General features: G+C 40.9%; 1 protein-coding gene across 1 annotated transcript in view; it reads left to right on the top strand.

Annotated features, from left to right (window-relative positions):
- Positions 1–7,349: 7,349 nt before the first annotated feature.
- Positions 7,350–23,242, top strand: part of BMP3 (bone morphogenetic protein 3) — a 34,047-nt gene continuing 18,154 nt past the window's right edge. The window contains exons 1-3 of the mRNA XM_033856419.2: positions 7,350–7,948; positions 9,022–9,201; positions 22,026–22,110. Coding sequence (XP_033712310.2) covers positions 7,452–7,948; positions 9,022–9,201; positions 22,026–22,110 — 762 coding nt within the window. The 5' untranslated portion in view covers positions 7,350–7,451. The remainder of the gene's footprint in view (positions 7,949–9,021; positions 9,202–22,025; positions 22,111–23,242) is intronic.

Raw genomic sequence — 23,242 nt, forward strand, 5'->3', positions numbered from 1 at the left:
ATGGTGCCATTCACAGAAGAATGGAAACCCAGAATAAGATGATGGGGAGGGTGATGATCCGTTTCATTACAGATGCACAGAATTTATGATGCCAACAGAACATCCACAAGTTTATGAAAAATGGAGTCTGAAATTTTGTAGGTTAGGAAAATCATTTGGGGAGTTTCTGAAAAGTAAATAAAAGTACATAGCTAAAGTGACTTAACTACCAAGGAAATAATTAGAGAGAGAGATTGGTATGAAGTTGGAAGAACATCCCAGAAGAAAGGCCTCTCCTACTTCTGTGTTCTGGATACTTCCTCTGCCTGGAATATTGTATCTGAAATGGTCCTGGAAAACCACTTATTTAACTTTCAGATCTCAGTTCAAGTATCATCTCATCCAGGTAGCACTTTATTCAGCCATTCAAAATTATCTTAAGGTTTCTTAAGTGATAATATCCCTATCTCCCCAGTAGACTAAGTTTCCAGAGGATAGGGACAATTTCATTCCATCTCTGTATTCTCAATACCAAACTAAGCAACAAGAACACAGTAGAGGACTTCCCTGGTGACACAGCAGTTAAGAATCCGCCTGCCAGTGCAGGGGACATAGGTTCGAGCCCTGGTCCGGGAAGATCCCAGATGCCACAGAGCAACTAAGCCCACACGCCACAACTACTGAGCCTGTGCTCTGGAGCCCGTGAGCCACAACTACTGAGCCCATGTGCCTAGAGCCCATGCTCCGCAACAAGAGAAGCCACCACAGTGAGAAGCTTGTGCACCACAACGAAGAGGAACCCCTGCTCACCGCAACTAGAGAAAGCCCGTGTGCAGCAATGAAGATCCAACCAACGTAGCCAAAAATAAATAAAGAAAGAAAGAAAACACAGTAGACACTAAATATTTGTTGAATGAATTAAACAACAATATGTGTAATCAGAAAGATAGGAAGAAACCAGAATAGGTAAGATAAAAAAGGAAGAGAGTTTCAAGGAGAGGGTGGTAGATAGTGTCAAACACTCAGGTAAGGATGAAGCCTGGGGGTGGGGGTGGGAGGAGGGTGGCAGTTGGATTGGTGATTAGAAGGTTAGTGCCTAATACAAGGACAGTTTCAGTAGAGTACAAAGAACTTGTTACAGATGGTAAGAAATAAAATGAAGTGACGTGATTATAGGTAGTGGGAAAGAGAAATATTAGGTGTAGACTACTTTTTAAACAAGTTCAGAGATCAAAGAAAAGGAAGTGAGAGGATGACAGTTTGTGAAATAGATATGGAAAAGAGTTTTGATGTTTGTTTTTAGAATGGAGAAAAACTAAACAAGTTTACCGGCAGAATAGAAAATAACTAATAAATGGATTGAAGATTCATAGACTCTCAACATTGGGAGGGTCCTTATATCAAACCCTGTTAGTTACTTTACATTTTCCATTCTCCCTTCTTCCTTGACAACTGAACTCAGATTCTATTTGCAATGGCAATGTGCCCAGGTTGAGACAAGATACTCCAGTTCCCCCTCATTCAGATAATTTTGAATGGCTGCAGGTAAAGATGGCCATGAGATAAGATTTAGACCAGTGAGATATAAGTGATAACAGCCAGAGCTCTGAGAGAGCGTTTGCTTTGCTTGATGAAAAGGAAGAGATATAGATGGTGCCTCCCCTTTCCTCCTTCTTTCTTCCTGGAGCAAGGGCTGGAAGGTTGGAGTTGCAGGAGCCATCTGGTGACCCTGAGGCAGTAAGAGAGAAAAGATGAGTCACCTAAACATTACTAATGATATTGTCAAGCCACTGAACAAATATCAACAGCTCTTTATCTGCAGATTTCTTACAACAGGATGAAGAATAAATCCCTATATGTTTAAGCCACTGTGAATCAGATATATATATATATATATATATATATATATATATATATCCTTGCAGTCAAGTAAATTTGCAACTAATAAGGCTTTTTTTTTTTTTTTTTTTTGGCTGTACGCGGGCCTCTCACTGTTGTGGCCTCTCCCATTGCGGAGCACAGTAGCCATGGCTCACGGGCCCAGCTGCTCCACGGCATGGGGGATCTTCCCGGACCGGGGCATGAACCCATGTCCCCTGCATCGGCAGGCAGACTCTCAACCACTGTGCCACCAGGGAAGCCCACTAATAAGGTTTTAAATATCTTTAATCAACCTTCTGATATTTGAATCAGTTCTAAAATTTCTCCAAGTTGTCATCTACCTTATGTTTACATACTTCCAGAGGCAGGAAATTTATTAGTTATTAAAATTTTCCAGACCATTTTGGAGAGTTTGGACCATTAGAAATGCTTCTCTTCTCAAAAACATTCTGTGGTTCCCTACTTTCCCCTTGATTTAGCATTCAAGGTCCTTCATAAACTCATTCTAGCCGACAATCCATCTCTATTTCCTGTACTCTCCAGCATACATACATGCTCTATTCAAATCAGATCAACCTTAGTCCCAACAGGCACAGTCTTATTAACATGGCAAGCTCATTCTTACTTCTGCAACTCATCTCTTACTGCTATTCTTTCCTAAATTACAAGTCCTTTATGTTTGACTTGTCTAAAGTCCTACTCGTTTTCCAAGGCTAAAAAGAGACTCACCTTTTCCAGGAAATCTTCTCGGGCTACTCCATCTCCCACTGATTTCCTCCTTTTTTTTTTTTTTTTTTAAATTTATTTATTTATTTAGACTAGAGTCTTCGTCTGGGGTCTTCGTTTCTGTGCGAGGGCTTTCTCTAGTTGCGGCAAGTGGGGGCCACTCTTCATCACGGTGCGCGGGCCTCTCACTATCGCGGCCTCTCTTGTTGTGGAGCACAGGCTCCAGACGCGCAGGCTCAGTAGTTGTGGCTCACGGGACTAGTTGCTCTGCGGCATGTGGGATCTTCCCAGACCAGGCCTCGAACCCGTGTCCCTTGCATTGGCAGGCAGAATCTCAACCACTGCACCACCAGGGAAGCCCTGATTTCCTCCTTTTGACTGACACAGCAAATTGTGATACAGTCTACAAAACATGGTTGAACGCTACTTCTCCCATTATTTGTTAGTTGGCCCATGTGGCTTTCTTTGATTCACCTACTAGAAGGTTAAACTCCTCCAAGCCTAAGACACAATCTTCTTATATATTTTCCCCACAATTGCTACTGCAGCCTTATGTAAGTATTCAATAAAAATTGTCCACAGGATGTTTTTAGAAAATAAATGTATATAGTGCTTAAGAAGGCTAATAAGAGGACATGCATTATGTATATATATGTATACATACACACATGTACATATATACACGTATACATGTACATACATGTCTATACATGTATACATGTATATACATATATACACATACATATACATATATACACACAGACATGAATTATACACACACACAGAGACATACATATACATATATATATATATATATACACACACACACACAGAGACATGATTTTGTCGTCAAAAGTAGAGCTCAACTCAACGGAATCCACTAAAATCTCTAATTTGCATCTGCTGTTAAATTACAGAAATGTCTTTCTTTAACTCTCCTTGTGTTTAGGAAAAGAGACTATGTGTCTTATGATTCAGTGGTCGGCAGTAACAGTAACAGCTACTCGCTAAGATAAAAATAGGAAACTCCTATTACTAAAATATAAGACAGATTTTAATTAACCAGACTCAACAAGAAATCAGACCATGTACCACCATTGGATTCAATTCAGAAGTTCCTTGTTTTGCATAGCTACAAATCCTCCAAGTATCAGGTAAGACAGATGCTGAGCCAGAATTATGAATCCCATCTTTCATCCCTTTTGGGGGAAGGCATCTAAAGATGCCAGCATTCTGAGACAACTTAAACCATCCAGATCTGTGATTCTGTGAACTTTGATAAAAGAAACATTGTGCTACGGTTGTGAAGTATCATAAGATGGCATCTCTAGGTACTCTGATGAAGGAACTATTACTCCCAATTCAATTTGCTTTCAATTCAGTTTCTCAGGAGGTCACTCAGAGGGTCTGACATGAGTGTCATTTCTTTGTCATTGAAGAACATTATGCTGCTGGCTTGAACTGTTCATCCCTTGCTCCATCTACTTGGGTGTAGGTTAGCTGTAAATGAGGCACTTTTGGTCCAGGATCTGGCTGCTACAAGTGTCCTTCAGTTTGCCAGCTTTTATCCACATTTTTCAATCTGGTCTTGCAATTACAGGTGAGAGTCCCAGGTAGGGGTTAGTCTACCTGCTTAGTATCTCCTTGTCACTTTGTTTACTCTGAATGTAATGGCTGGTCACTAAAATATAAAGATGAGTATGGCTTGACCTCTGCTTTTTTTTTTTTTTTTTTACCTCTGCTTTAGACAAAAACATACAAGCAATCTCTCTTAGCTCAGAGCTGATTCTTCTTAAGCATTTGCTATGTGATAGGCACTGTACTAATCTCTTGACATGGGCTGTCCCATGATTTTTTACAATGACCCTGTCAACAGGAACTATTACTTTATACTTACGACTCAAATAAGAAAATGGCAGCACAAGGAAGGGAAAGTGTATACATCTAGGAAGAAGTAAGGGTAGACGTTGAAGACATGTGGTCAATGCCAGCAGTCACAGCACAGCTTCTAAAAAGGAGAAATTACATCGAGTACAAAGTAGCAGAGATAGCAATGGAGCTATGCACTGGAGCTAAAGGAAGGGAAGTCTTGGGGATGGTTTCAAAATGGAGGAGGGTGAAATTTAAGCAATGCAGACTGGGACTGAGAGAGTGCCAGAGCTATATATTTGAAGGTCAGAGGTGACCAGCAAAGCAGGAGATTTTTTTTCTCAATTTGGTATCCTCTCAGGGCAGGTTTTAAACATGTGAGAAACACTGAAGGCAGGCCAAGAAAGAGGAGGCAGCTCACAGAGCTGAGAGAGAGCAAGAAGCAGAGAGAATGAACCAAAGATTCACAGAGGAAAATCAAAGGGGGAGAGAATTTCCAGGGCCTATTGAATTTTGCAATTGGGTCTTCATTATTAATCACAAAAGCTGTTATGTTCTTTATGCCAGGCAAAGATCTCACACACACACACACACACACACACACACACACACACACACACACACGATCTCACATAAGTCTCACAACCAGCCTTGAAGTTTGTGTTATTATCTGCAGAACAGTTCCAGGGGTGGCCAAGGGCAAAATCCAAACCACAAAGGGTTGAGAAGTGACTTAGTGGGGAGGATGTAGTCTGCATTTGGGATAAATTTGGGATACAAAGAGATTGAGCCCCTACTGGAGGCTAGCCAGTGTGCCAGTCACTTTAGCACTGTCTTCCATTGTCATCCAAACAAAACTCTAAAAGGAATGTGTCCTTATTCACCTTCAAAGAAGAAAGGGAGATTTGGAAGCCCAATGTGATCGCACAGCCTATATTCTTTTCCATAAACCCCACTCTGCTCCCACCGAGGGAACAGATAGATACGCTGCAACAGACATTTACTGGGGTCTTTACTGCAGGAGGCCAGGAACTGTGCTAAGAACATGTACCTGAATTGTCACACTGAAACTTCAGTTTAAATGCTAGTTTCTTAGAGAATGGACTTGAGGATACGGGGAGGGGAGAAGGGTAAGCTGGGACAAAGTGAGAGAGTGACATGGACATATATACACTACCAAGTGTAAAATAGATAGCTAGTGGGAAGCAGCCGCATAGCACAGGGAGATCAGCTCGGTGCTTTGTGACCATCTAGAGGGGTGGGATAGGGAGGGTGGGAGGGAGGGAGACACAAGAGGGAAGAGATATGGGAACATATGTATATGTATAACAGATTCACTTTGTTATAAAGCAGAAACTGACACACCATTGTAAAGAAATTATACTCTAATAAAGATGTTTAAAAAATAAATTAAATAAATGCTAGTTTCATTATTAATAGTGTGATGATTAACTGCTTGAGCCCAGGAATCAGACTCCCTGAGTTTGGAGTTCAGGTCTGCCATCTAGGAGTGTCCTTTTGCCTCAGTTTCCTCATCGGTAAAATGGGCTTTCTCGTTAAAATCCTTTAAAGACAATACACTTGAAATCAAAAGAACAGTGAGTACCTAGGGCGTGGTAAGTGTGGGGTAAAATGTTAGTTAGCTAGTAGTTTAATCACCATTTTACAGCCAGGAAAAACAGGGTGAGGAAGGATCTAAGTAAGAGGTGCTAACTCTAAGAGCCCACTCTGGATTCTGGCGTGTCCCAGAAGTCTTTCCGTTTCACCACCGCTCACAATCCTGCAGAGAATCCTCTCGAGGGGGAATGTGTGTGTGGGGGGGAGGGGGGTTTGTAGTGTGTTTGCTTGTTTATTGTTTTAAGACGGGATTGACTCCACTCGCACATACTTTTCTCCTGGGGGCAGGGAGGAGGAGGTGGATTCAAAGTGAAGATGCAGAAGAGAAGGAGCGATGATGGGTAAGCTCTCAGAGAGACAGGGAGAGATGGCAACCCGGCACAGGTGCAGGGTCCGCAACCTGGGTCTCGAGAGGCCCACGAAAGGAAGCGAGAATGGTGTTCACATCTTGATGTTGTTTGGAATAAGAGGCGAAAGTGTCCAGGAAGAAGTTTATTTTTCCTCTGCTCTCTTGTTGGCAGGGACATAGCCAATGTTCTTGAAGGGATTAAAAAAGTAATACCCCGTCCCTCCTACCCTTTCCTTCTTCCTCGACCTTCTCCTTTCCCCCCTCCTCTCCCCTACAACCCCCAACTTTGCTTCCTCTTCTCTCCCTCCCCCTGCTGGTTTGCTGGTTACTTCCCCCTTCCGTTCTCTCCCGGCTATAGCGGGGTCCCAGCCGTCTGCGAGGGCGAGGGATACAGCAAGATTGGCTGCCGACTGTACAGATCAGCCAGAAAACGAAGGCAGTCTCTCTCTCTCTCTCTCTCTCTCTCTCTCTCTCTCTCTCTCTCGCACACAACACACACACACACGCACACACACACACACACACACACGCGCGCGCGCATACACTCAAAACTCGGACTGGCCGCACCGCGGCTGCTCCAATCCTTGCAAAAGGCGAGCGAGCGCCCTCAGGACCGCGGCGCTCAACCCCGCTCAGTCTCTGCGCCCGACACGGCGCTAGTCCCCGTGCCCAGCGCGGCAACTTCGGCCGGGTGTTCCCGAAAATAAAGCGGGGAGGGAGGGTACAGACAGATCCGAAAACTCCCCGGCCGCACACGCCACGACTTCAGCTCTTTCTTGGGGTCCGAGTGGAGACTGCGCCGGCAGCGCCCTGCGCTGGTGAGGTCCGCGCCGCTGCCGGGGAAGAGCCCACCTGCAGGTCCGCGATCGACCGGCGCAAAAAGTGGGGCTGGTCGCTGTCCTGCTCAGGCAGCGTCCGGGTTCCGGGCGCCCTCGCCCAGCTCGTTGGGAGTTCAACCTTCCTCTCTGCCGCCGGCCCTGCGCGCCGCAGAGGGAGCCCCCAGGACGCAGCAGTGGACGCGGACCTCGCTATGGCTGGGGCTCGCAGACTGCTCCATCTATGGCTGGGCTGCTTGTGCGTAAGCCTGGCGCACGGACAGAGACTCAAGCAGCATTTCCCGGAGCTCCGCGAGCCCGTGCCAGGCGACCGTACGGCAGGTGGTGGCCCAGACCCCCTCCCGCAGCCGCTCGACAAGGTGTCAGAGCACATGCTGCGGCTCTACGACAGGTACAGAGGCGGCGGCAGAGCCGAGGCGGCGCGGACACCGGGGTCCTCGGAGCGGGGTTCGCCCCCTCTGCTCCCCCAGCCCCTGAGCGAGGGCAACACGGTTCGCAGCTTTCGAGCCGCAGCAGCAGGTGAGTGCCCGAGGCGCCCCCTTTCCGCGCTCCCGCCCCAGGTGTCTCCCGGGACCCCCACGGCTTCCTCGTCTGCCCTGTGTTACCTAGAGACCTTCCCTCGCCCTCCAGCTGCCCTCCGAGCCCCTCGGTCCTGTCACACCCCGCATCCCGCCTATGAGTCAGCCCAATGGTAGAGTCCGAATTGAGAGGGAGAAGTGGAGAGAAGGGCGCTGAGCCCTGGAGGTAGTCGGTTGGAGGAAGTGCGTGAAAGAAGGGAAGGGGCTGCCCCCCACCCCGCCCACAGGGTCCTCCTGCCCTGGGTGTCTGGAGCTTCTCTGGGGTACCTTGTGCTGATGTTTCTTAAGTCGGTCAGCGGAAATTCCCTTGGACTGGGCTTTAGCCATGTTTACCTAGAGGCAGATGTCATTTTATGCCAATCCCGGGGGCACCAGAGAGAAAAGTCACACCTGAACTAGATGCCTTCCCTTGGGCTTTTAGACAGTCGCTTCTCCAGACCTTGCACCTCCTCTTAACTCGCGTCCTCTGTGTTACTATATTTGACACTTTCTACTTGATAGTCCCTTGGTGGCAAACACACAAACTAAACCAGGTGCTTGGGTGTTTCGATTATTTAAAACCCATCTGGGCAAATAGGGGCTGTACCACCCACGCTGGGAGGAGCTGGAAGGGAGGGGAGCAGCCGTGGATGTAAACACCTCTTGGAATCCGCCGATGAAAATCTGCTCATCCCGTTTTTCAACACACAGATCACTGCGGACTGAAATTCATGGCTTAACAAGGTTTCTCCTGGCCCCTGCGGTGAAGCGAATAACTTATGCTAACAGCCTGCCTCCCTTGTGCTAACAGCTTGAGGGAAAGTTTCCTGGACACTAACTCGGTTTATGTGCTTTGAGGATGCACCAGGCTTTTTTGTTCACTACATTCATGATAAAGGGACCTGTCTTCAGTGAACCGTTGAAAAATAGCCAAGAACTTCAAGTAAGGAGGCCGTGCCTCATGCTCTATCAATTCTGTCAGAATCACTAGAAAGAAATCTCCCAAAGCTTTGATATGTAGGACTCCTGGAAAAGAGGAACACAAAAGCATCCATCACGGAAAGCCCTAGGTTGACACTGTAAATATACTCTAGAGCTCATAGGCATGATGACATTTACAATAAACGTGAATTATGCTTTCTAATGCAGAAGTCTTCAGCTATAGTCTGAGCTGAACCAGATTTCACTTTCTTCTTAAAACCACGAGCATGATCTATAAGGAGCTGGCCTTTGCTACGGAAACAGAAACCTGCTCTGGTTCATCCACACTGTGTCAGCCACTTGAGAAGGCTGTCCTGACAGCTGACCACACCAGTGAATGCCCTGTTTACTTTAGTGCAACTCCAAGGGCAGAGCTCAATGAAGAAGTAGTGTGGGAGAAACAAGGGTAGTTGGGTGGGCAAGGCAGGTGGCAATAATGAAGATACTGGAATCATTCTTATCTCGATATTCATTTTCTTGGTACTCTTCCCAGGGAGTAGCTGAGGTACCCAAAAGGTGAATAGCATTTTTGGTATCAGCAAGTTTCATTTTAGTATGAATCACGAGGTTTGGAGGTAGCATGTGAGTTTGTTTCATTCACAACTATTGTATAGTGTTTTTGTATGTTTGTTTTAGACTGAGGGAACCATGAGTGGGAGATGGATAAGGATTTGAATACCTCAGCCCCCTTTACTTTTGGGGTCCAACTCACTCCATGCATTATAATTTCAGAGTGTCCCTTATCAGCCTCTCTGTAGTCTTATACCATCAAATGATAAACTCTGATACAGAGGCCAGAAGTTCCCTTGAAATGATGAATTGCAGCTTGAAGCCTATATACAAGGCTGCGTGCCCTGATAAGAAAAGTAATTCCTTTAACATCCTAGAGACTGTCTTAATGACTTATTCATCAAATGTAGACACTGGTTTTTGTGGAAGCTGAAGTGTCCTGTTACTACATTGGAGACTTCTGGAGAGACTGTTCGCCTTGGACCCCTTCCAAGAGTGTTTAGTTACTAACACACTAGAAGGGCCTTATTATGAGGCAGTTCTGGCTTTAATAAGGCAGGGCTCCAGGAAGGTGCTAAGGCTTTCGTGTGTGTCTCTCTCCTTTATCCATAACAGCATTTCTGTAACATCCTTCAGCTTGTGACATACATTCTGATGCAGGCGAAAGATGCTGTCTGCATTAATAAATTAGATATGTTTTCTAGTCCGTAGTGTTTAAGTTTCACAATGTATGGGCTTCTCCATACCAAGGATGTTAGAGATTTTAATGGAAGGTCAGGTGTGTGCTGTATCTATGGAGTGGCTGCTGTTCTGGCAGACTTTCCCAGTGCTTATTCAGGCTGAGTTATAGCCTTAGAGCCCTATTTGCTCCTTGGAACATACCTGATTAAAATTATTTATTGTTCTAAACCTAGAATATCTTTGGTTGAAATTTAGCTGCTGTGGTCTCCCTCTGATTACTTTCTACTTAAACCATTACTTGATGGTGGGTGGCATTCATCCTAAATACACTTTCTGCTAACCTTTTTCTCCTCCCTCAATGGTGTGCAGTTGGTGTGCCAAAACCGTAAGTTTGGAGAACTCATAAGTCTTTTTGTGATGTGTAAGGGTTTACATAAAGATACGTTTTATCTTTCCCTTTGTAAAAGGTAATTTACAAAATTATTGATGACAGAGAAGTTCGGCTTTAGAAAAACACACCGTCTTAAAGGAAGACAAGAGGGATATGAAATCAGCTTTTATTTTAATCTTAGTTTAAGTTGTCCTTGGCTTCTATGTAATAAAAAAAGAGTATTTTACATGAGGTTTTCTCCTGGCTTGGTCCTTTAAGATACATACTTTGTGTTCATTAGTTTCTCATCATTTCCATAGTCACTTAATCTTATTTTTCTTAATCATAAATTTAACCTCTTTAGGGAAAGCAATTAAAGCACAGATGTTCTTATCAGGAAACTATCATTATTTTAATTTATGACATGTAACTACAAAAATGGTTGCATTTCAGTGGATTTATGTCACCTTAAAAAAAAAAAATCATACAGACTTCAGAGACAAAAAGAAAAGAAAATTGAGGAAAGTCAGACCCAAAAGTGAATATTTTCCTTCAGTGAGAAAGGGAAGAGTCTTTCCTACTGTAACCAAAAGTCTTTAAAAATGAAGAATTATAAAGTGACATGTTTCTGAAGTGTAAGTCTAAAATATAAGGCTTTAGGAAAGATATAATTAAGGGCTAAACAATCATTCCAATAGGAGCCAGTCCTGTAAAATGCATGGGCCAGTGGGAAAGCATCATTTTTGATGGATTTGATGGCAAGGGGATGTAACAACTTTATTAAAACACAGTTACCTTGAAATTCCTGGCACCTAGAAACTAGGCTTGAAATTAAAGAGTACTTAGATTATCTGATGTTTTTATTCCAAGAACAATAGTACATCTGGAGAGGGGGACCTGGATGTGCAGCTGCTTTGAATTACACACTACTTTGAATACATGATAGCCCTTAATGAAGTTTTTACTGTAATAGACAAGACAGCTTTACAATCTCTGACATTTAAAAATCCATAAAACCATGAATTCTTGATTATCTATGCTAATGGAAAAGAGAAAGAGAATGTATTACATAGAAAATAATTTAAATTTAGCTTTTTAGTATAGTTAGACACACTCAAAGAGACCAAAAGACCATGAGGGTCAATGAAAAACATCGCCTAAGCAGATAATTCACTAGAGGAATATTTGTACATTAAAAATATATACATAATTCAGAATATATTAAAAGGGTTACAGACATTTTATCTAAGCAGTGGAAATTTATAAGCACTTGATTGACCCAGTTCAGATTTTTCTAAAAATTAAATAGAGATGTGGATGTCAAACCTGCTCTTAAGCATTTTGGGATTATACAATTTTGTATTTGGAAGAGGCTTTAAAGAAAGCAAGTCCAACCCCTTACTTAAATGGAAGAAGAAATGGGCATCATGATGTATTTGCCAGACAGTTTTTCGAACATACTGAGCTCATCTCAAAACCTATGATTTCTAATCATCTTATTTTCTAGGAGAAAATTTTTTAAAAGAGGGTCTTTAAAAGATGTTAACAGGTGTTACATATAATTGCATTCCCTGGTCAAATAAGTTTGGGAAAAATGATCAGTTTGCTTTGGGACCTTTCAGGTCCTTTAAATGCTAGTGGACCCTCTTAAGAGTGGATCACTTTCTCCCCAAGAGAGCATTTTAGAGAATTATGGTTCTAAGATATCTATTTGGGTAAACATTGGTTCAGAGCCTTCCTAATTTCTCAAGAAAGAAGATATGCAAAATTCAAGTGAATATTATGACTGAAAACTGTCTCATTTCTCATTTGTTTATTCAGGATGTTTACTTACATTGTTAGTTTTTGGACTTGAGTCCAGTTGGCATTGTACAGTTGGCCCTCCACATCCCTGGTTACCAAGGATCCAACTACAGATTGAAAATATTTGAGCGGAAAAATTTCAGAAATTTCCCAAAGGCAAAACTTGATTTTGTTGAATTACAAATACTCTAGAGATGGTTTAAAGTGTACGGGAGGATGTGGTAGGTTATATGCAGATACTATGTATGCCATTTTATATAAGGGACTTAAACATCTGTGGATTTTGGTATCTGTAGGGGTCCTGCAACCAGTTCCCTGCGAATACCAAGGGCCGACTCTACCATCTTCCTGATTAAATATCTTAAACTTCTCTGAATGTAATTTTAGAGTTTCTGTCATTAAATTTGATTTTGCCTGTTTCCCTATGAATTCTCCTTCATTGTTTTCTTCTATAGGATTAATATTTATTATTTTACATCTAATCTGGTATTATTCTTTTAAAAGAAAAGCTACTTTATTTGTGGAAAAATTCACTAGAGGTCATGCACATCACTTCTTTAATGTTTTACCACAATTAATCCTTGGTTATAGATACCTATCAAATCTCTTATATAATCCCAATTTGTTTGCTGTATTTATTAGATATAATAAAGCTCATACCTATCAAAAAGCCTAGTGAAAATTATTGAGCAACTTTGCATATACTTTGTGTTTGTTATTCAGGATTTTTGTGCTCCTACGTCAGAACTTTTCTCCCAAAATTTTAATGGTTTTCTCGTATATCCAATGTGTATACCCTAGTAATCAGTATCTTAATAACTTTATTTCAGTGGTATGGTGGAAAGAAGCTTGGCATCACAAAGAGTCTCTATTTGAACTTTCCTACGCCAAGTTTCAATTCAGAGTGAATTTTTAGGTTTATGTTACGAACACATGAAAATAGAATTTTGTAATGGAAACACTGACATAGTATTAATCAAGTGACACAAGTATACCAGGATAATATCTACTTTGGACCATAGTAAACCATGACAGTATGACCGAAGAGCCCTCATCTATGGAATATATTTAAAAATCCATTAACATTGCTAGTCTATTCATATGTTAGTAGTGGCTGTGTCCTAGAATATTTTCAGGGATGATATTATTAAAGGCACGGATGTCTCTTTTTTCATCTGAAACATCGGCATGTAAGTCATAAAGCCAATTGACCATGGGGTTTTATTAACTCCTTCAATGATCTACCTTCCTTTACGACCCATCATTTCTTGGCAATAGAACTACAGTAAATGCAGTGCCTTGATTTTATTTGGGCACACTGTAAATAAAAGTGTTTGGACAAACTGATCCTACTGTATTACCAACTTCAGTATGTTCTTCCTTTATTGAGTGAGTAAATATTAAATATTCCTATTAAATATTATAGTAAGTGTTAAATATTCCTTTTACAAAATAATTGCATCCAATAGCTTTAGAAATGAAAGCTTCTTTGCCCAGTCCTCTGATTTTACAATTAAAACTATTGAGGCCCAACATGATCTTCTTTGCTTTTCCTTCAAAGAAAATTTTAGTTTAATTGCATGGTATTAATCTAAAGACTGTTTGAGTTGAGTATAATTGCTGCACTTAGGCATGGGCTAAGATAAATGGTTTTCAAGAAGAGAATAAATTCCTAGAGTTTCAGTTTTTCTATTTCCTGAGGCTAAGCATTAAGAGATCTAAATGCTAATCTTGGCTGAATTGCTAATTAATAAAGTTATCTAATATTGCTAGGCCTAGTTTTGACATCTATCAGATGGCTTAAGTCACACCTACTGTGCTAGTCTCACAGAAAGATGGTGCAACTTAATTGAAAAAAATTGAGTATGAAAATGCATTAAAAGTTTGGAAGCCCTATATAAATGAGGTATTCTTAATATTTGGAGATACTGTTTCTCTCTAGCTTCCCACAAAACCTTAAACCTACGTAAAGCATTAATAATTGCAATTGTTTGTAGCACAAAGGATATATTTGGGTAGAAACGTAAATACGAACCGGTAGTAGTCCTCTTGTAATACAATCTATGCTATGCCAAACCTACATTCTAGAAATTACCATTTCTGTCCTAACCTTGGTGGCTGCATGCAGCAGAGTTGCACCTTTTTATAGTGATTTCTTGAAGTTAGTTTTTCTCAAAGTATGGTCCCTGGATTGGCAGCAGCAACATCACCCGGGAATTGTTAGAAATTCTCCAGCCCACCCAAACCATCTGAATCATACTCTGAGCTTGGGGCACAGAAATCTCTGTTTTCACAGGCCATCAAGGTGATTCTGATGCATGTTTGAGACACTCTGTTCTAAGCTCACGTCTCTGGAGTTTTGAGTATCTTTTAACCAGCGTCTGAAATCTAGGATTGATTAACGTTCTAGTTCTGGTCTCATCTGGCCCTTTTAGTGGGCCTTTCCCCCAAACAAATGGTTTATTAACTTATGTAAGGGTAACTTTCTTTCACTTTGGAAGGTATATTAATGTCTTTATGACAGTTTTACCCTGGGGAGGAGTTCAAAAGTAAGTTGATAAAGACGTCTTACCCTTCTTTCACAGCTGCAGAGAGTTTGGGGCCTGATAGGATTGCTAGAAAGAGGATGATGGGGCAGGGGCCAAGTCTCTGGAGGGCAAAGGGCATATCTCATTTCATGCTTGTATTCTGAAGGCCTGGCATAGTTTACCACACAGTAGGCACTCAGTAAATATTTCAGTTGACCTGAATTAGATGTTCAGAGGACTAGATAAGAAAAAATAGTAGAAAAACTATTTGCCAGGCAAAGGATCCTTTAAAAATAAGATTGCCATGAAAGAATTTTCCATGAGGCACTTTACAAAATATACGTTGAATGGCAAAACTATTCTATTTTATGTACCACTGTTCTTGTAATGCTTCTTTTCTGATGAACTGAAACTCCAACAGTACTTATCTCCAAGAAGGCCTTTTGCTGACTTGAAAGTTTTTTCACTTGAAAGCTTTTTCACTTTAGTGTGAAGTAGGAAACACTTTAGAATCTGGTAAGTTTATACCGTTGCTCATTCAACAAATTTGACAAGTATTTTTCAGGATATCAATGCTCCAGACTGTGCAAAGAACTAGGAGTTCAAAACTTTATCCAGACATGGGTCTACCCTCCGAGAGCTCACAGTCTAGGAATGCCCTCGGGTGGAGGCTAAGAGCAGATAAACTGATTAGTGAACATTTTGCTGTTCTAGAAAAACATACATTATACCATCTTTGGCCATGTTTTACTTTGGACATAGAGAACGGTTGTTTTGAGATCCCATAAAAGTCAGTTATTTGACTGGAACACTGCAAGAAAAACCACATTCTGACTTTGTGTTCTATTTAGACTCTCCATCTCACCTTTGCCCGGAAACCAAAGGTGGCATAGAGGAACTGCAGCCTTGACTCCATAATCTACAGCAAATATTCAGCCAGTGACCATGGGCGTATATGGTCCTGTCCTAGGCACCCCTGCATTTCTAGCAGCTGTGCTTTGTTTGGAGAAAGAGGTGGAAAAAAAAGAGTTGTTCTTAGTTACATATTTTCTGTATGACTAAAATGTTTTCCCTGCTTCCTGGGGATTTAACAAATCATCAAGATTTCATTTAGTCTATTTGTTTTAAAATCAGACTTTACATAGAAAGCTTTCCATTGTATATTCTATTTCCCTTTGAAAACGTTCTGTGTGGGCCAGCACGAAGGTGACCTTCCACTCACCACTCCCTGGGCACTGCCTCAGCTGCTCCCTGAGAGGAATTGAACTGTCGCAATAGTACAGCTGGTCCCAAGTCACAGTTTCCTTACTGAGCCCTTGGTTTCATGAGGTGCAGGTGCTTTCTTTTCAGATGAAAACAGAAATAGATCTTGTACCTTTATCTAATAACCAAACTCCTAAAAAAGTCCATATAGGTAGTACAAGACCTGGGTTCCTCTCCAAAATCAATGCTCACCAGCTGGCTGCCTTTATGGGCCTTCATTTTTACATTTCTACAATGAATAGGTTGGACTAAATCTGTTTATTCACAAAAGAAGCATTTATTGAGCACCGCTTAAGAGTTAAGCCCCACGCTCGGGACTGAAGAGTCTGATGTAATTACTACAGAGCCTTGTCTTTACGGAATTTATGGTCTTAGGAAGGAATAACAATATAATGAAAATAGTAATAGAGGAGGGGTCTGAACCGAAGGAGTGGGTTGTCGTGACAAGCTTGCCTCTGCTTTGCCTTAAAAATAGAATCTGGATAATAATCAAGGAGAACTACGTTGGGTAAAAGCATTTCAGGGAGAAATGGCAGCAGCGGCAAAGTCCTAACAGATGTGCAAAGGAAAGTATGGCTTGTTCTGAAACTCACCTGACTTCTAAACCCCTTTCCAATTCACAGGTATTATGACTCTAGAAAATTCAGAATAAGATTATCATGCCAATGGCACATCCTAACTAGACCACAGTAGACGTATTCTCAGCAAGGAAAAATCCAAGCTTGTGCTAGTGCCAGCAAACAGTAAGAAAACAGCACCACCTATTGGTAGTTATATTTTGGCATCAAAAACATTTCCTTAGGAAGAGCTGGAAATATAGCCTATCGTAGTTCCTTGCAAGGGATCTGAGAGGTTATCTAGTTCACTTTTCACACCTTCCCTACCGTAAAGAGATCCTCCTGTAATAGTCTTGAATTATGACCATCTCTCTTCTGTCTGCCTGGTCCCACAGGGGTCTCACCCTCAGGCTAGACACTTAGAAAGTCATTACGTTGACCTTGATTCTGGTTCCATTCAGCTATCACGTTTAGACTTAATTCTCATCTTTGACACTGACAAGAAAAACCCTGATCTCTCTGCAGCCCCTCAAATATTTGCAAACAATTCTCACGTCACCGATTAACCTTTTTTTCTTCTTCTTCCAGAGCAGGTGTTCTCTATTTAACTCAAATTTGTAAGAAATAACTCTAAGACCAACATCTTGGTTACTTTCCTAGTTGCTCTCTTTTATATCAATAAGCTAGCTAAAATAAGAGCACCCAGAATTAAGCATGCAACTCTAGATAGAATTGGATTGGCATGGCACAGTTACGTTCTCTAATACCTGAAGACTACCAACAGCCTAAAAATACATAAACTATTGTTTTGTAACCTGATAACATCTGCCATTGCTTTTTAATATTATTATTATATGTTTGTTCTTATTAACCAGAAAGTATACCTCCGTTTCCGGATGCATCGATTCCAAATAGGTAAGTATCAGAATATTTCAGAAGAATAGAAAAAGTGAACACGAAAGTATTTTCCATTCACTGATATTTCAACATAGATATCTTCTTCACAGATAAGTCTGCTACTCATGGGGAAGAGAGAGAAGGCTACTGCAAAACTCCTGTTGTTAAGTATACGAGAAGATACTTTTTTGAAAAGATAAATTAATATAAAATCTAAAAAAGCATGAGAATAATTGAACAGATATTATTACCACATATTTCAACTTGCAGGGAGGTATTTATCTTATCTTATATACTCTACTGCACTCATCTACTCGACTCCATGCAGCTCTCTCACTACTCTTTTTGTCCATTTATAAAGACTAAGTACTTGTTGACTTGTTTTAGGGAAAAGAGCATTGACTTGCACGGAAATGAAATGCTTAAAGTCAGGGAAGGCAAAAATAAAGTATGGGTTCAAGGAATGTTTTGTGGAATTGTTGAGACTTCTAGCTCACTGTTTTAAAAGACATGGGGAGGAGGGAGATCTAGGACAGGCAGAGGTAATGCATCTCCTCATCTGGGTGGAAATAGCAAAGGCATCGAGTGCTACATATCATACAACACCTTTAGTTAGGAGCTAAATGTGAATTGGCCATTCCTTTTCTGAATTTCGGCAGTTTAGGTGTCTGTAAGGACTTCGAATAACTACGTTAATCTGGGATATTTTTATAAGTTCCCATTAAACATTGGAAATATTGCTTATGCAAAATCTTCCAGATGTCCAACACTGCTTGTGACTATAATGTGCTGCTTTTATCTCCTCCCCAACACTCCCTTTTCCTCTCATTTTTTTTTAATTGAAGTATAGTTGATTTACAATGCCATGTTAGTCTCAGGTATACAGCAAAGTGATTCAGTTATACACATATATATATTCTTTTTCAGATTCTTTTACCTTATAGGTTATTGCAAAATATTGAGTATAGTTCCCTGTGCAGTAGCTCCTTGTTTGTTATCTATTTTATATATAGTAGTGTATATCTGTTAATCCCAACCTCCTAATCTATCCCTCCCCACCTTCCCCTTTGGTAACCATAAGTTTGTTTTCTATGTCTGTGGGTCCATTGCTATTTTGTATATAAGCGCATTTATATCGGTTTTTTTTTTTTTTTAGATTCCAAATGTAAGCGATATCATATGATATTTGCCTTTCTCTCCTCATTCTTAAAAGTCTGGTTAAAGGTTGCATCTTCCCCATATGTCCCTCTTCCCCATACATGGGGAAAGTTCATTGCTCCCTCCTTTGTGCTCCAAAAGCATAGTTAACACCTTTGACGGAAAGTAGCATCATCACGGCGTAGCTACCTGCATATTGATCTTCTCCCCTTGTCCTGGTGTGGACAGCAGTGGCCATTGGGCAGCGGACCCAGCCAAGGGTCCAGCACCTAATAGGTGTTCAATTCATATTTGTTAAAGTAAAACATTTGTTTTGCTTTAGTTCCTGTTCTTTGTTGGTTGTAGTGGTTGTATATGTGTAATACACAAATAACACAATTGAAGCTATGTGTGTAATTGCTTTGCCATAAAGCACTGTTGCTCAACTGCCCATTTAACTCTATTTTAGAGCAGTTTGTTGGTCTTAGACTTCTGATTGCAGATTGAACTGATTAGCTACAGCTGGAGGGAAAATTTAAGAGTATTCACCAAAATTATCTTAATATAATGTCCTTAATAAAGGAAGGTGTGTTGCATTCCAAGAAAATAATCTTTTGCTCAACTTATGTTTTGGTTTGCATATTCATGTTTAGCAAATTCCTAATTCTTCACCGCCTTTGTAAAACAATGCTTTTTTTCTTTCCTTTTGGACTATATGACCACAAAAATGGTGGTCATTCCACTGTCCAAGAGAAATTTACTTTGAACCACAGATGTGAGCCACATATGTAATTTAAAAATTTTAGTAGCCACATTAAAAAACATGAGAAGTGAAAGGAGAAATTAATTTCAATAATATATTACATTTTAAATGTTCTGCACCCACACCAACAAGCAATTCTTGAACACCAGCAAGGGGTCTGAGAATTCAACTGAATTCTGCCACCATCTACCCGAAGACAGCATCAAATTCCCTAGGTAAAGGGCTCAGTCCCACAAGACTGTCCTCCACTTCAGATGCCAGTCCCAAACCCAGGTTGTTTCCTGTGCTTCTGACCAAACTAGCTACAGATTGGAGTTTCCCACAACCTCCTCCTTGGGTTTGGTTAATTTGCTAGAGTGGCTCACAGAACTCAGGAAACCCATTTACTCACTAGATTACCAGTTTAGTATAAAAAGATATAACTCAGGAACAGCCAGATAAAAGAGATGCAGAGGGCAAGGTAGGGGAAAGGGCTTGGAGATTCCATGCCCTCTCTAGGCACTCCACTCTCCCCAATCTCCATTTTGTTCACCAACCCAGAAGCTCTCCAAACCTTGTTTTTTAAAATTTTTATGGAGGCTTTGTTACCAAGTCCAAGTTCGCTCTGCTCACCACAGGACAGGACAAAATATTGGATTGGAAAGCCAAGAAAATGGCAGACTAGTGTCTCTGAAAAACTATCTTATCAGGGTTTGGATGCCCGTTTCTTTTATAGCACAGAGAGGGGGAGGAGATAAGGAAGTAAAGTAAAAAGGTCATAAGTTTTGGAACTATCCCCTGGAATGGCCAGCCTCAGGGAGGGGGTGTGTTAATTTCTTCTTTCTTGCAGCCATCCTCAGGTGGACAGGGTCTGGATGCTTCCCTGAACAAAGGCACTTTGGTTTAACACTCAGGCAGAGGGGCAGGGTTCCCCGAGGCAGGCCATTATGTATAGACAGTATCCTTTTGGTGAACAAAAGCAGCGGAAAGCAAAGGTTAAAGTAAAAGAAACAGATCCAGTATGTAGTCACATTTGGCTCTTCCCTGTTACAGCTTCCTTATGTAAGCATGGCTGATTAAATCATTGGCCATTGGTGATTAATTCAACCCTCAGCCCCTCTCCCCACCCCAGAGGTGGGGATTAGAGCTGAAAGTGCAAATCCCCAGTCACAGGGTTGGTTCCCAGGCAGCCAGACCCCATTCTTAGGTGACCTCCAAAAGTCACCTCATTAACATAACAAAGGACACCTAACGGCTCTCATCACTTAGGAAATTCCTAGAGTTTTCCGAGTTCTAGACCAGAAACGGAGACGAAGACCAAATATGTATTTCTTATTATAAATCACAGTATCACAACATTTAACCCAGTGTATCCAAATATTATGATTTCAACACGTAATCAATATAAAATATATTAATGTGATATTTTATACTAAGGCTTCAAAATACAGTGTGTATTTTACACTTACGGCACATCTCAATTCAAACTTAAGTGACTAGTTGCTATCATAGTGGACATTGCAGGTCTAGTTAGCTAACATTCATTTAGTTTTTCCTAAGGGCTATGTGCATTACCTGCATTCTTTCAATTGATTCTCACAACAACTCTGCTGTTGATACTATTGGGTTCATTTTACAGGTGAGCAAACTGAGACTTGAAGAGTTTAAGTAATTTGCCTGAGTACAGCTATTGGGTGTGGTGGAGCTGAGGCAGGGCCATAGGGCTTTGACTTCAAACGAAGGCACTGAATTAAAATTAAAGCCATCAGAAGAGGCAGTATGGCGAGTTCTGTGACATTTATGAGACGATACTGAAGATTAGACACAAGGTGAAGGCTGGTTAACAGCAGAGCACAAGGTGTCTGGAAACGTGTGAAAGAAGGAAATATTTTGAAGCAAAATGTAGGCAAAAGGAGTAGGATTGGTTTCCCCACTAAGACACCATCACCCACATCCCTCGGAGTTCATTTCTTCCCTGCCAGTGTGTTCCTTTGGCAACCATCTGATTGCCACATACTTAGAACAGAGTGACTTCTCTTTCCTTCCATTTAAAACTTCCATCTGGGTAAAAGTACACGCTCTTTGAATGTATGAATTAAAAGTATGAATTAAAGCTAGAGTCTGAACAAGCCTGATGCCATGGCTTTGTTATAAAGGTCTGTAAAATATTATCCTGGTGTCATGGATTATACAAACATTCACAAATGGCAGTTTACTCCTTTTCCCTCACACAATGTTAGAAATGAGTAAAATATGTTTCCCACTGCACTTCCCTTATAAATGGGGACTCAATGAACTCATTTTAAGTTTCCAGATCTTTATAAAAATGTTTTGTTTTTACTAAAATATGTTTTTGATCAAGAGCATAATTTCACGATTGCGTGTATGTTTCTGAAATAAATATGTATATGAAACAAGTGTATGGAGGAGGGCCCAGGCTCTGGTGACTGATCCCAGGACAGAGGATTCTTGAGCCTAAGCTCAGCCTTACCATTAGGTCATTAGATGATCTCAAGAACAGGAACCAATTTCTGCCCTTACTAATCAATTGCCCATTCTGTTACTCTCTCTCATTTCTGCATCTGAAGACTTGGAAATACAAATTGCCCAGTTTCGATAATTCTGTCGCACTCTACAGAAGCAATTCAACTCTTATATTCATGTAATTGCATAAACTTTAGACAAGCTCCACAACAGCACTAATTCTTCATGACACGCTTGACTGTGTGACTCATTTTTCAGATGTTATCTGAAGATGGAGCTATATGGTCTTGCTTACCCGCCCTCATCCTGCACCCTTAACTTTGTGAGGAAGATAGAAGAAGGGGTAATCCCTGTATTATGGTTAACACCAGTACGAACAACAATAATAATTTATACTTAAGAAACACTTACTGGACCCTTTATGAACTGATTTACACACATCTCATTTAATTCTGATGACAGGAGTATTATTCCATTTAATGAATGAGAGCACTAGTTATGTAGTTAATAAGTGGCTGAGTTACATAGTTACATAGTTAATAAGTGGCTGAGCCAGGATTTGAATCAAAGTGAATTTACTTTCACCAATGCTTGTAACCAGTAGGCTAGACGCTGCTTCAGATAAGATGCTATCATGACACTGTGCCAAAATTCTAGGAATTTTGTTCTTGGCAGTCTCATAATTAAAAGCCAGAACTCTCAGCTCTCATACCACTATGTTTACAAGTGTGTTTCAGTAAAGGAAAGAGAAAATTAGTAAAAATGGCTGACCCTTGCCTTAATCTTCATCCAGTTGATAAAATTACTCCTTTTGTTTAATTGTGGTGAAAATTACATCATTTAAGTATAGCTATTTTTAAGTGAACAACTCAGGGGCATTTGGTACCTTCACAGTGTTATGCAACCACCAGGTTTATCTAGTTCCAAAATATTTCTATAATCCCAAAGTAAAACCCCTACCCATCAAGCAATTTCTCCACATTCAGCCCCTGGCAAACACTGGTCTGCATTCTGTCTCTACGGATTTACCTGTTCTGGATATTTCACGTAAATGGAATCGTACAACATGGGACATTTTGTGTCTGACTTCTTTCATTTAGCACAATGTTCTCAAGGTTCATCCACATTGTAGTATTATCAGTCCCTCATTCCTTTTTATGGCTGAATAATGTTCCATTATATGACTATACAACATTTATTTATCCATTTACCCATTGATGGACATTGAGTTGTTTGTACCTTTTGGCTATTGTGAAGAGTAGTGCTGCTATAAACGTGCATGTACGTGTACTTGTTTGAACACCTGTTTTCAATTCTTTTGGGTTTATACCTGGGGTAGAATTGCAGGGTCATGTGATATTTCTATGTTTAACTTTGAGGAATTGTCAAACTGTTTTCCACAGCAGCTGAACTATTTTACATTATAGCCAGCAATGTAAAAGTGTTCCAATTTCTCCACATCCTCACTAACAATT

This window comes from Tursiops truncatus, chromosome 5, assembly GCF_011762595.2.
Source record: "Tursiops truncatus isolate mTurTru1 chromosome 5, mTurTru1.mat.Y, whole genome shotgun sequence".
Lineage (NCBI taxonomy): Eukaryota > Metazoa > Chordata > Mammalia > Artiodactyla > Delphinidae > Tursiops > Tursiops truncatus.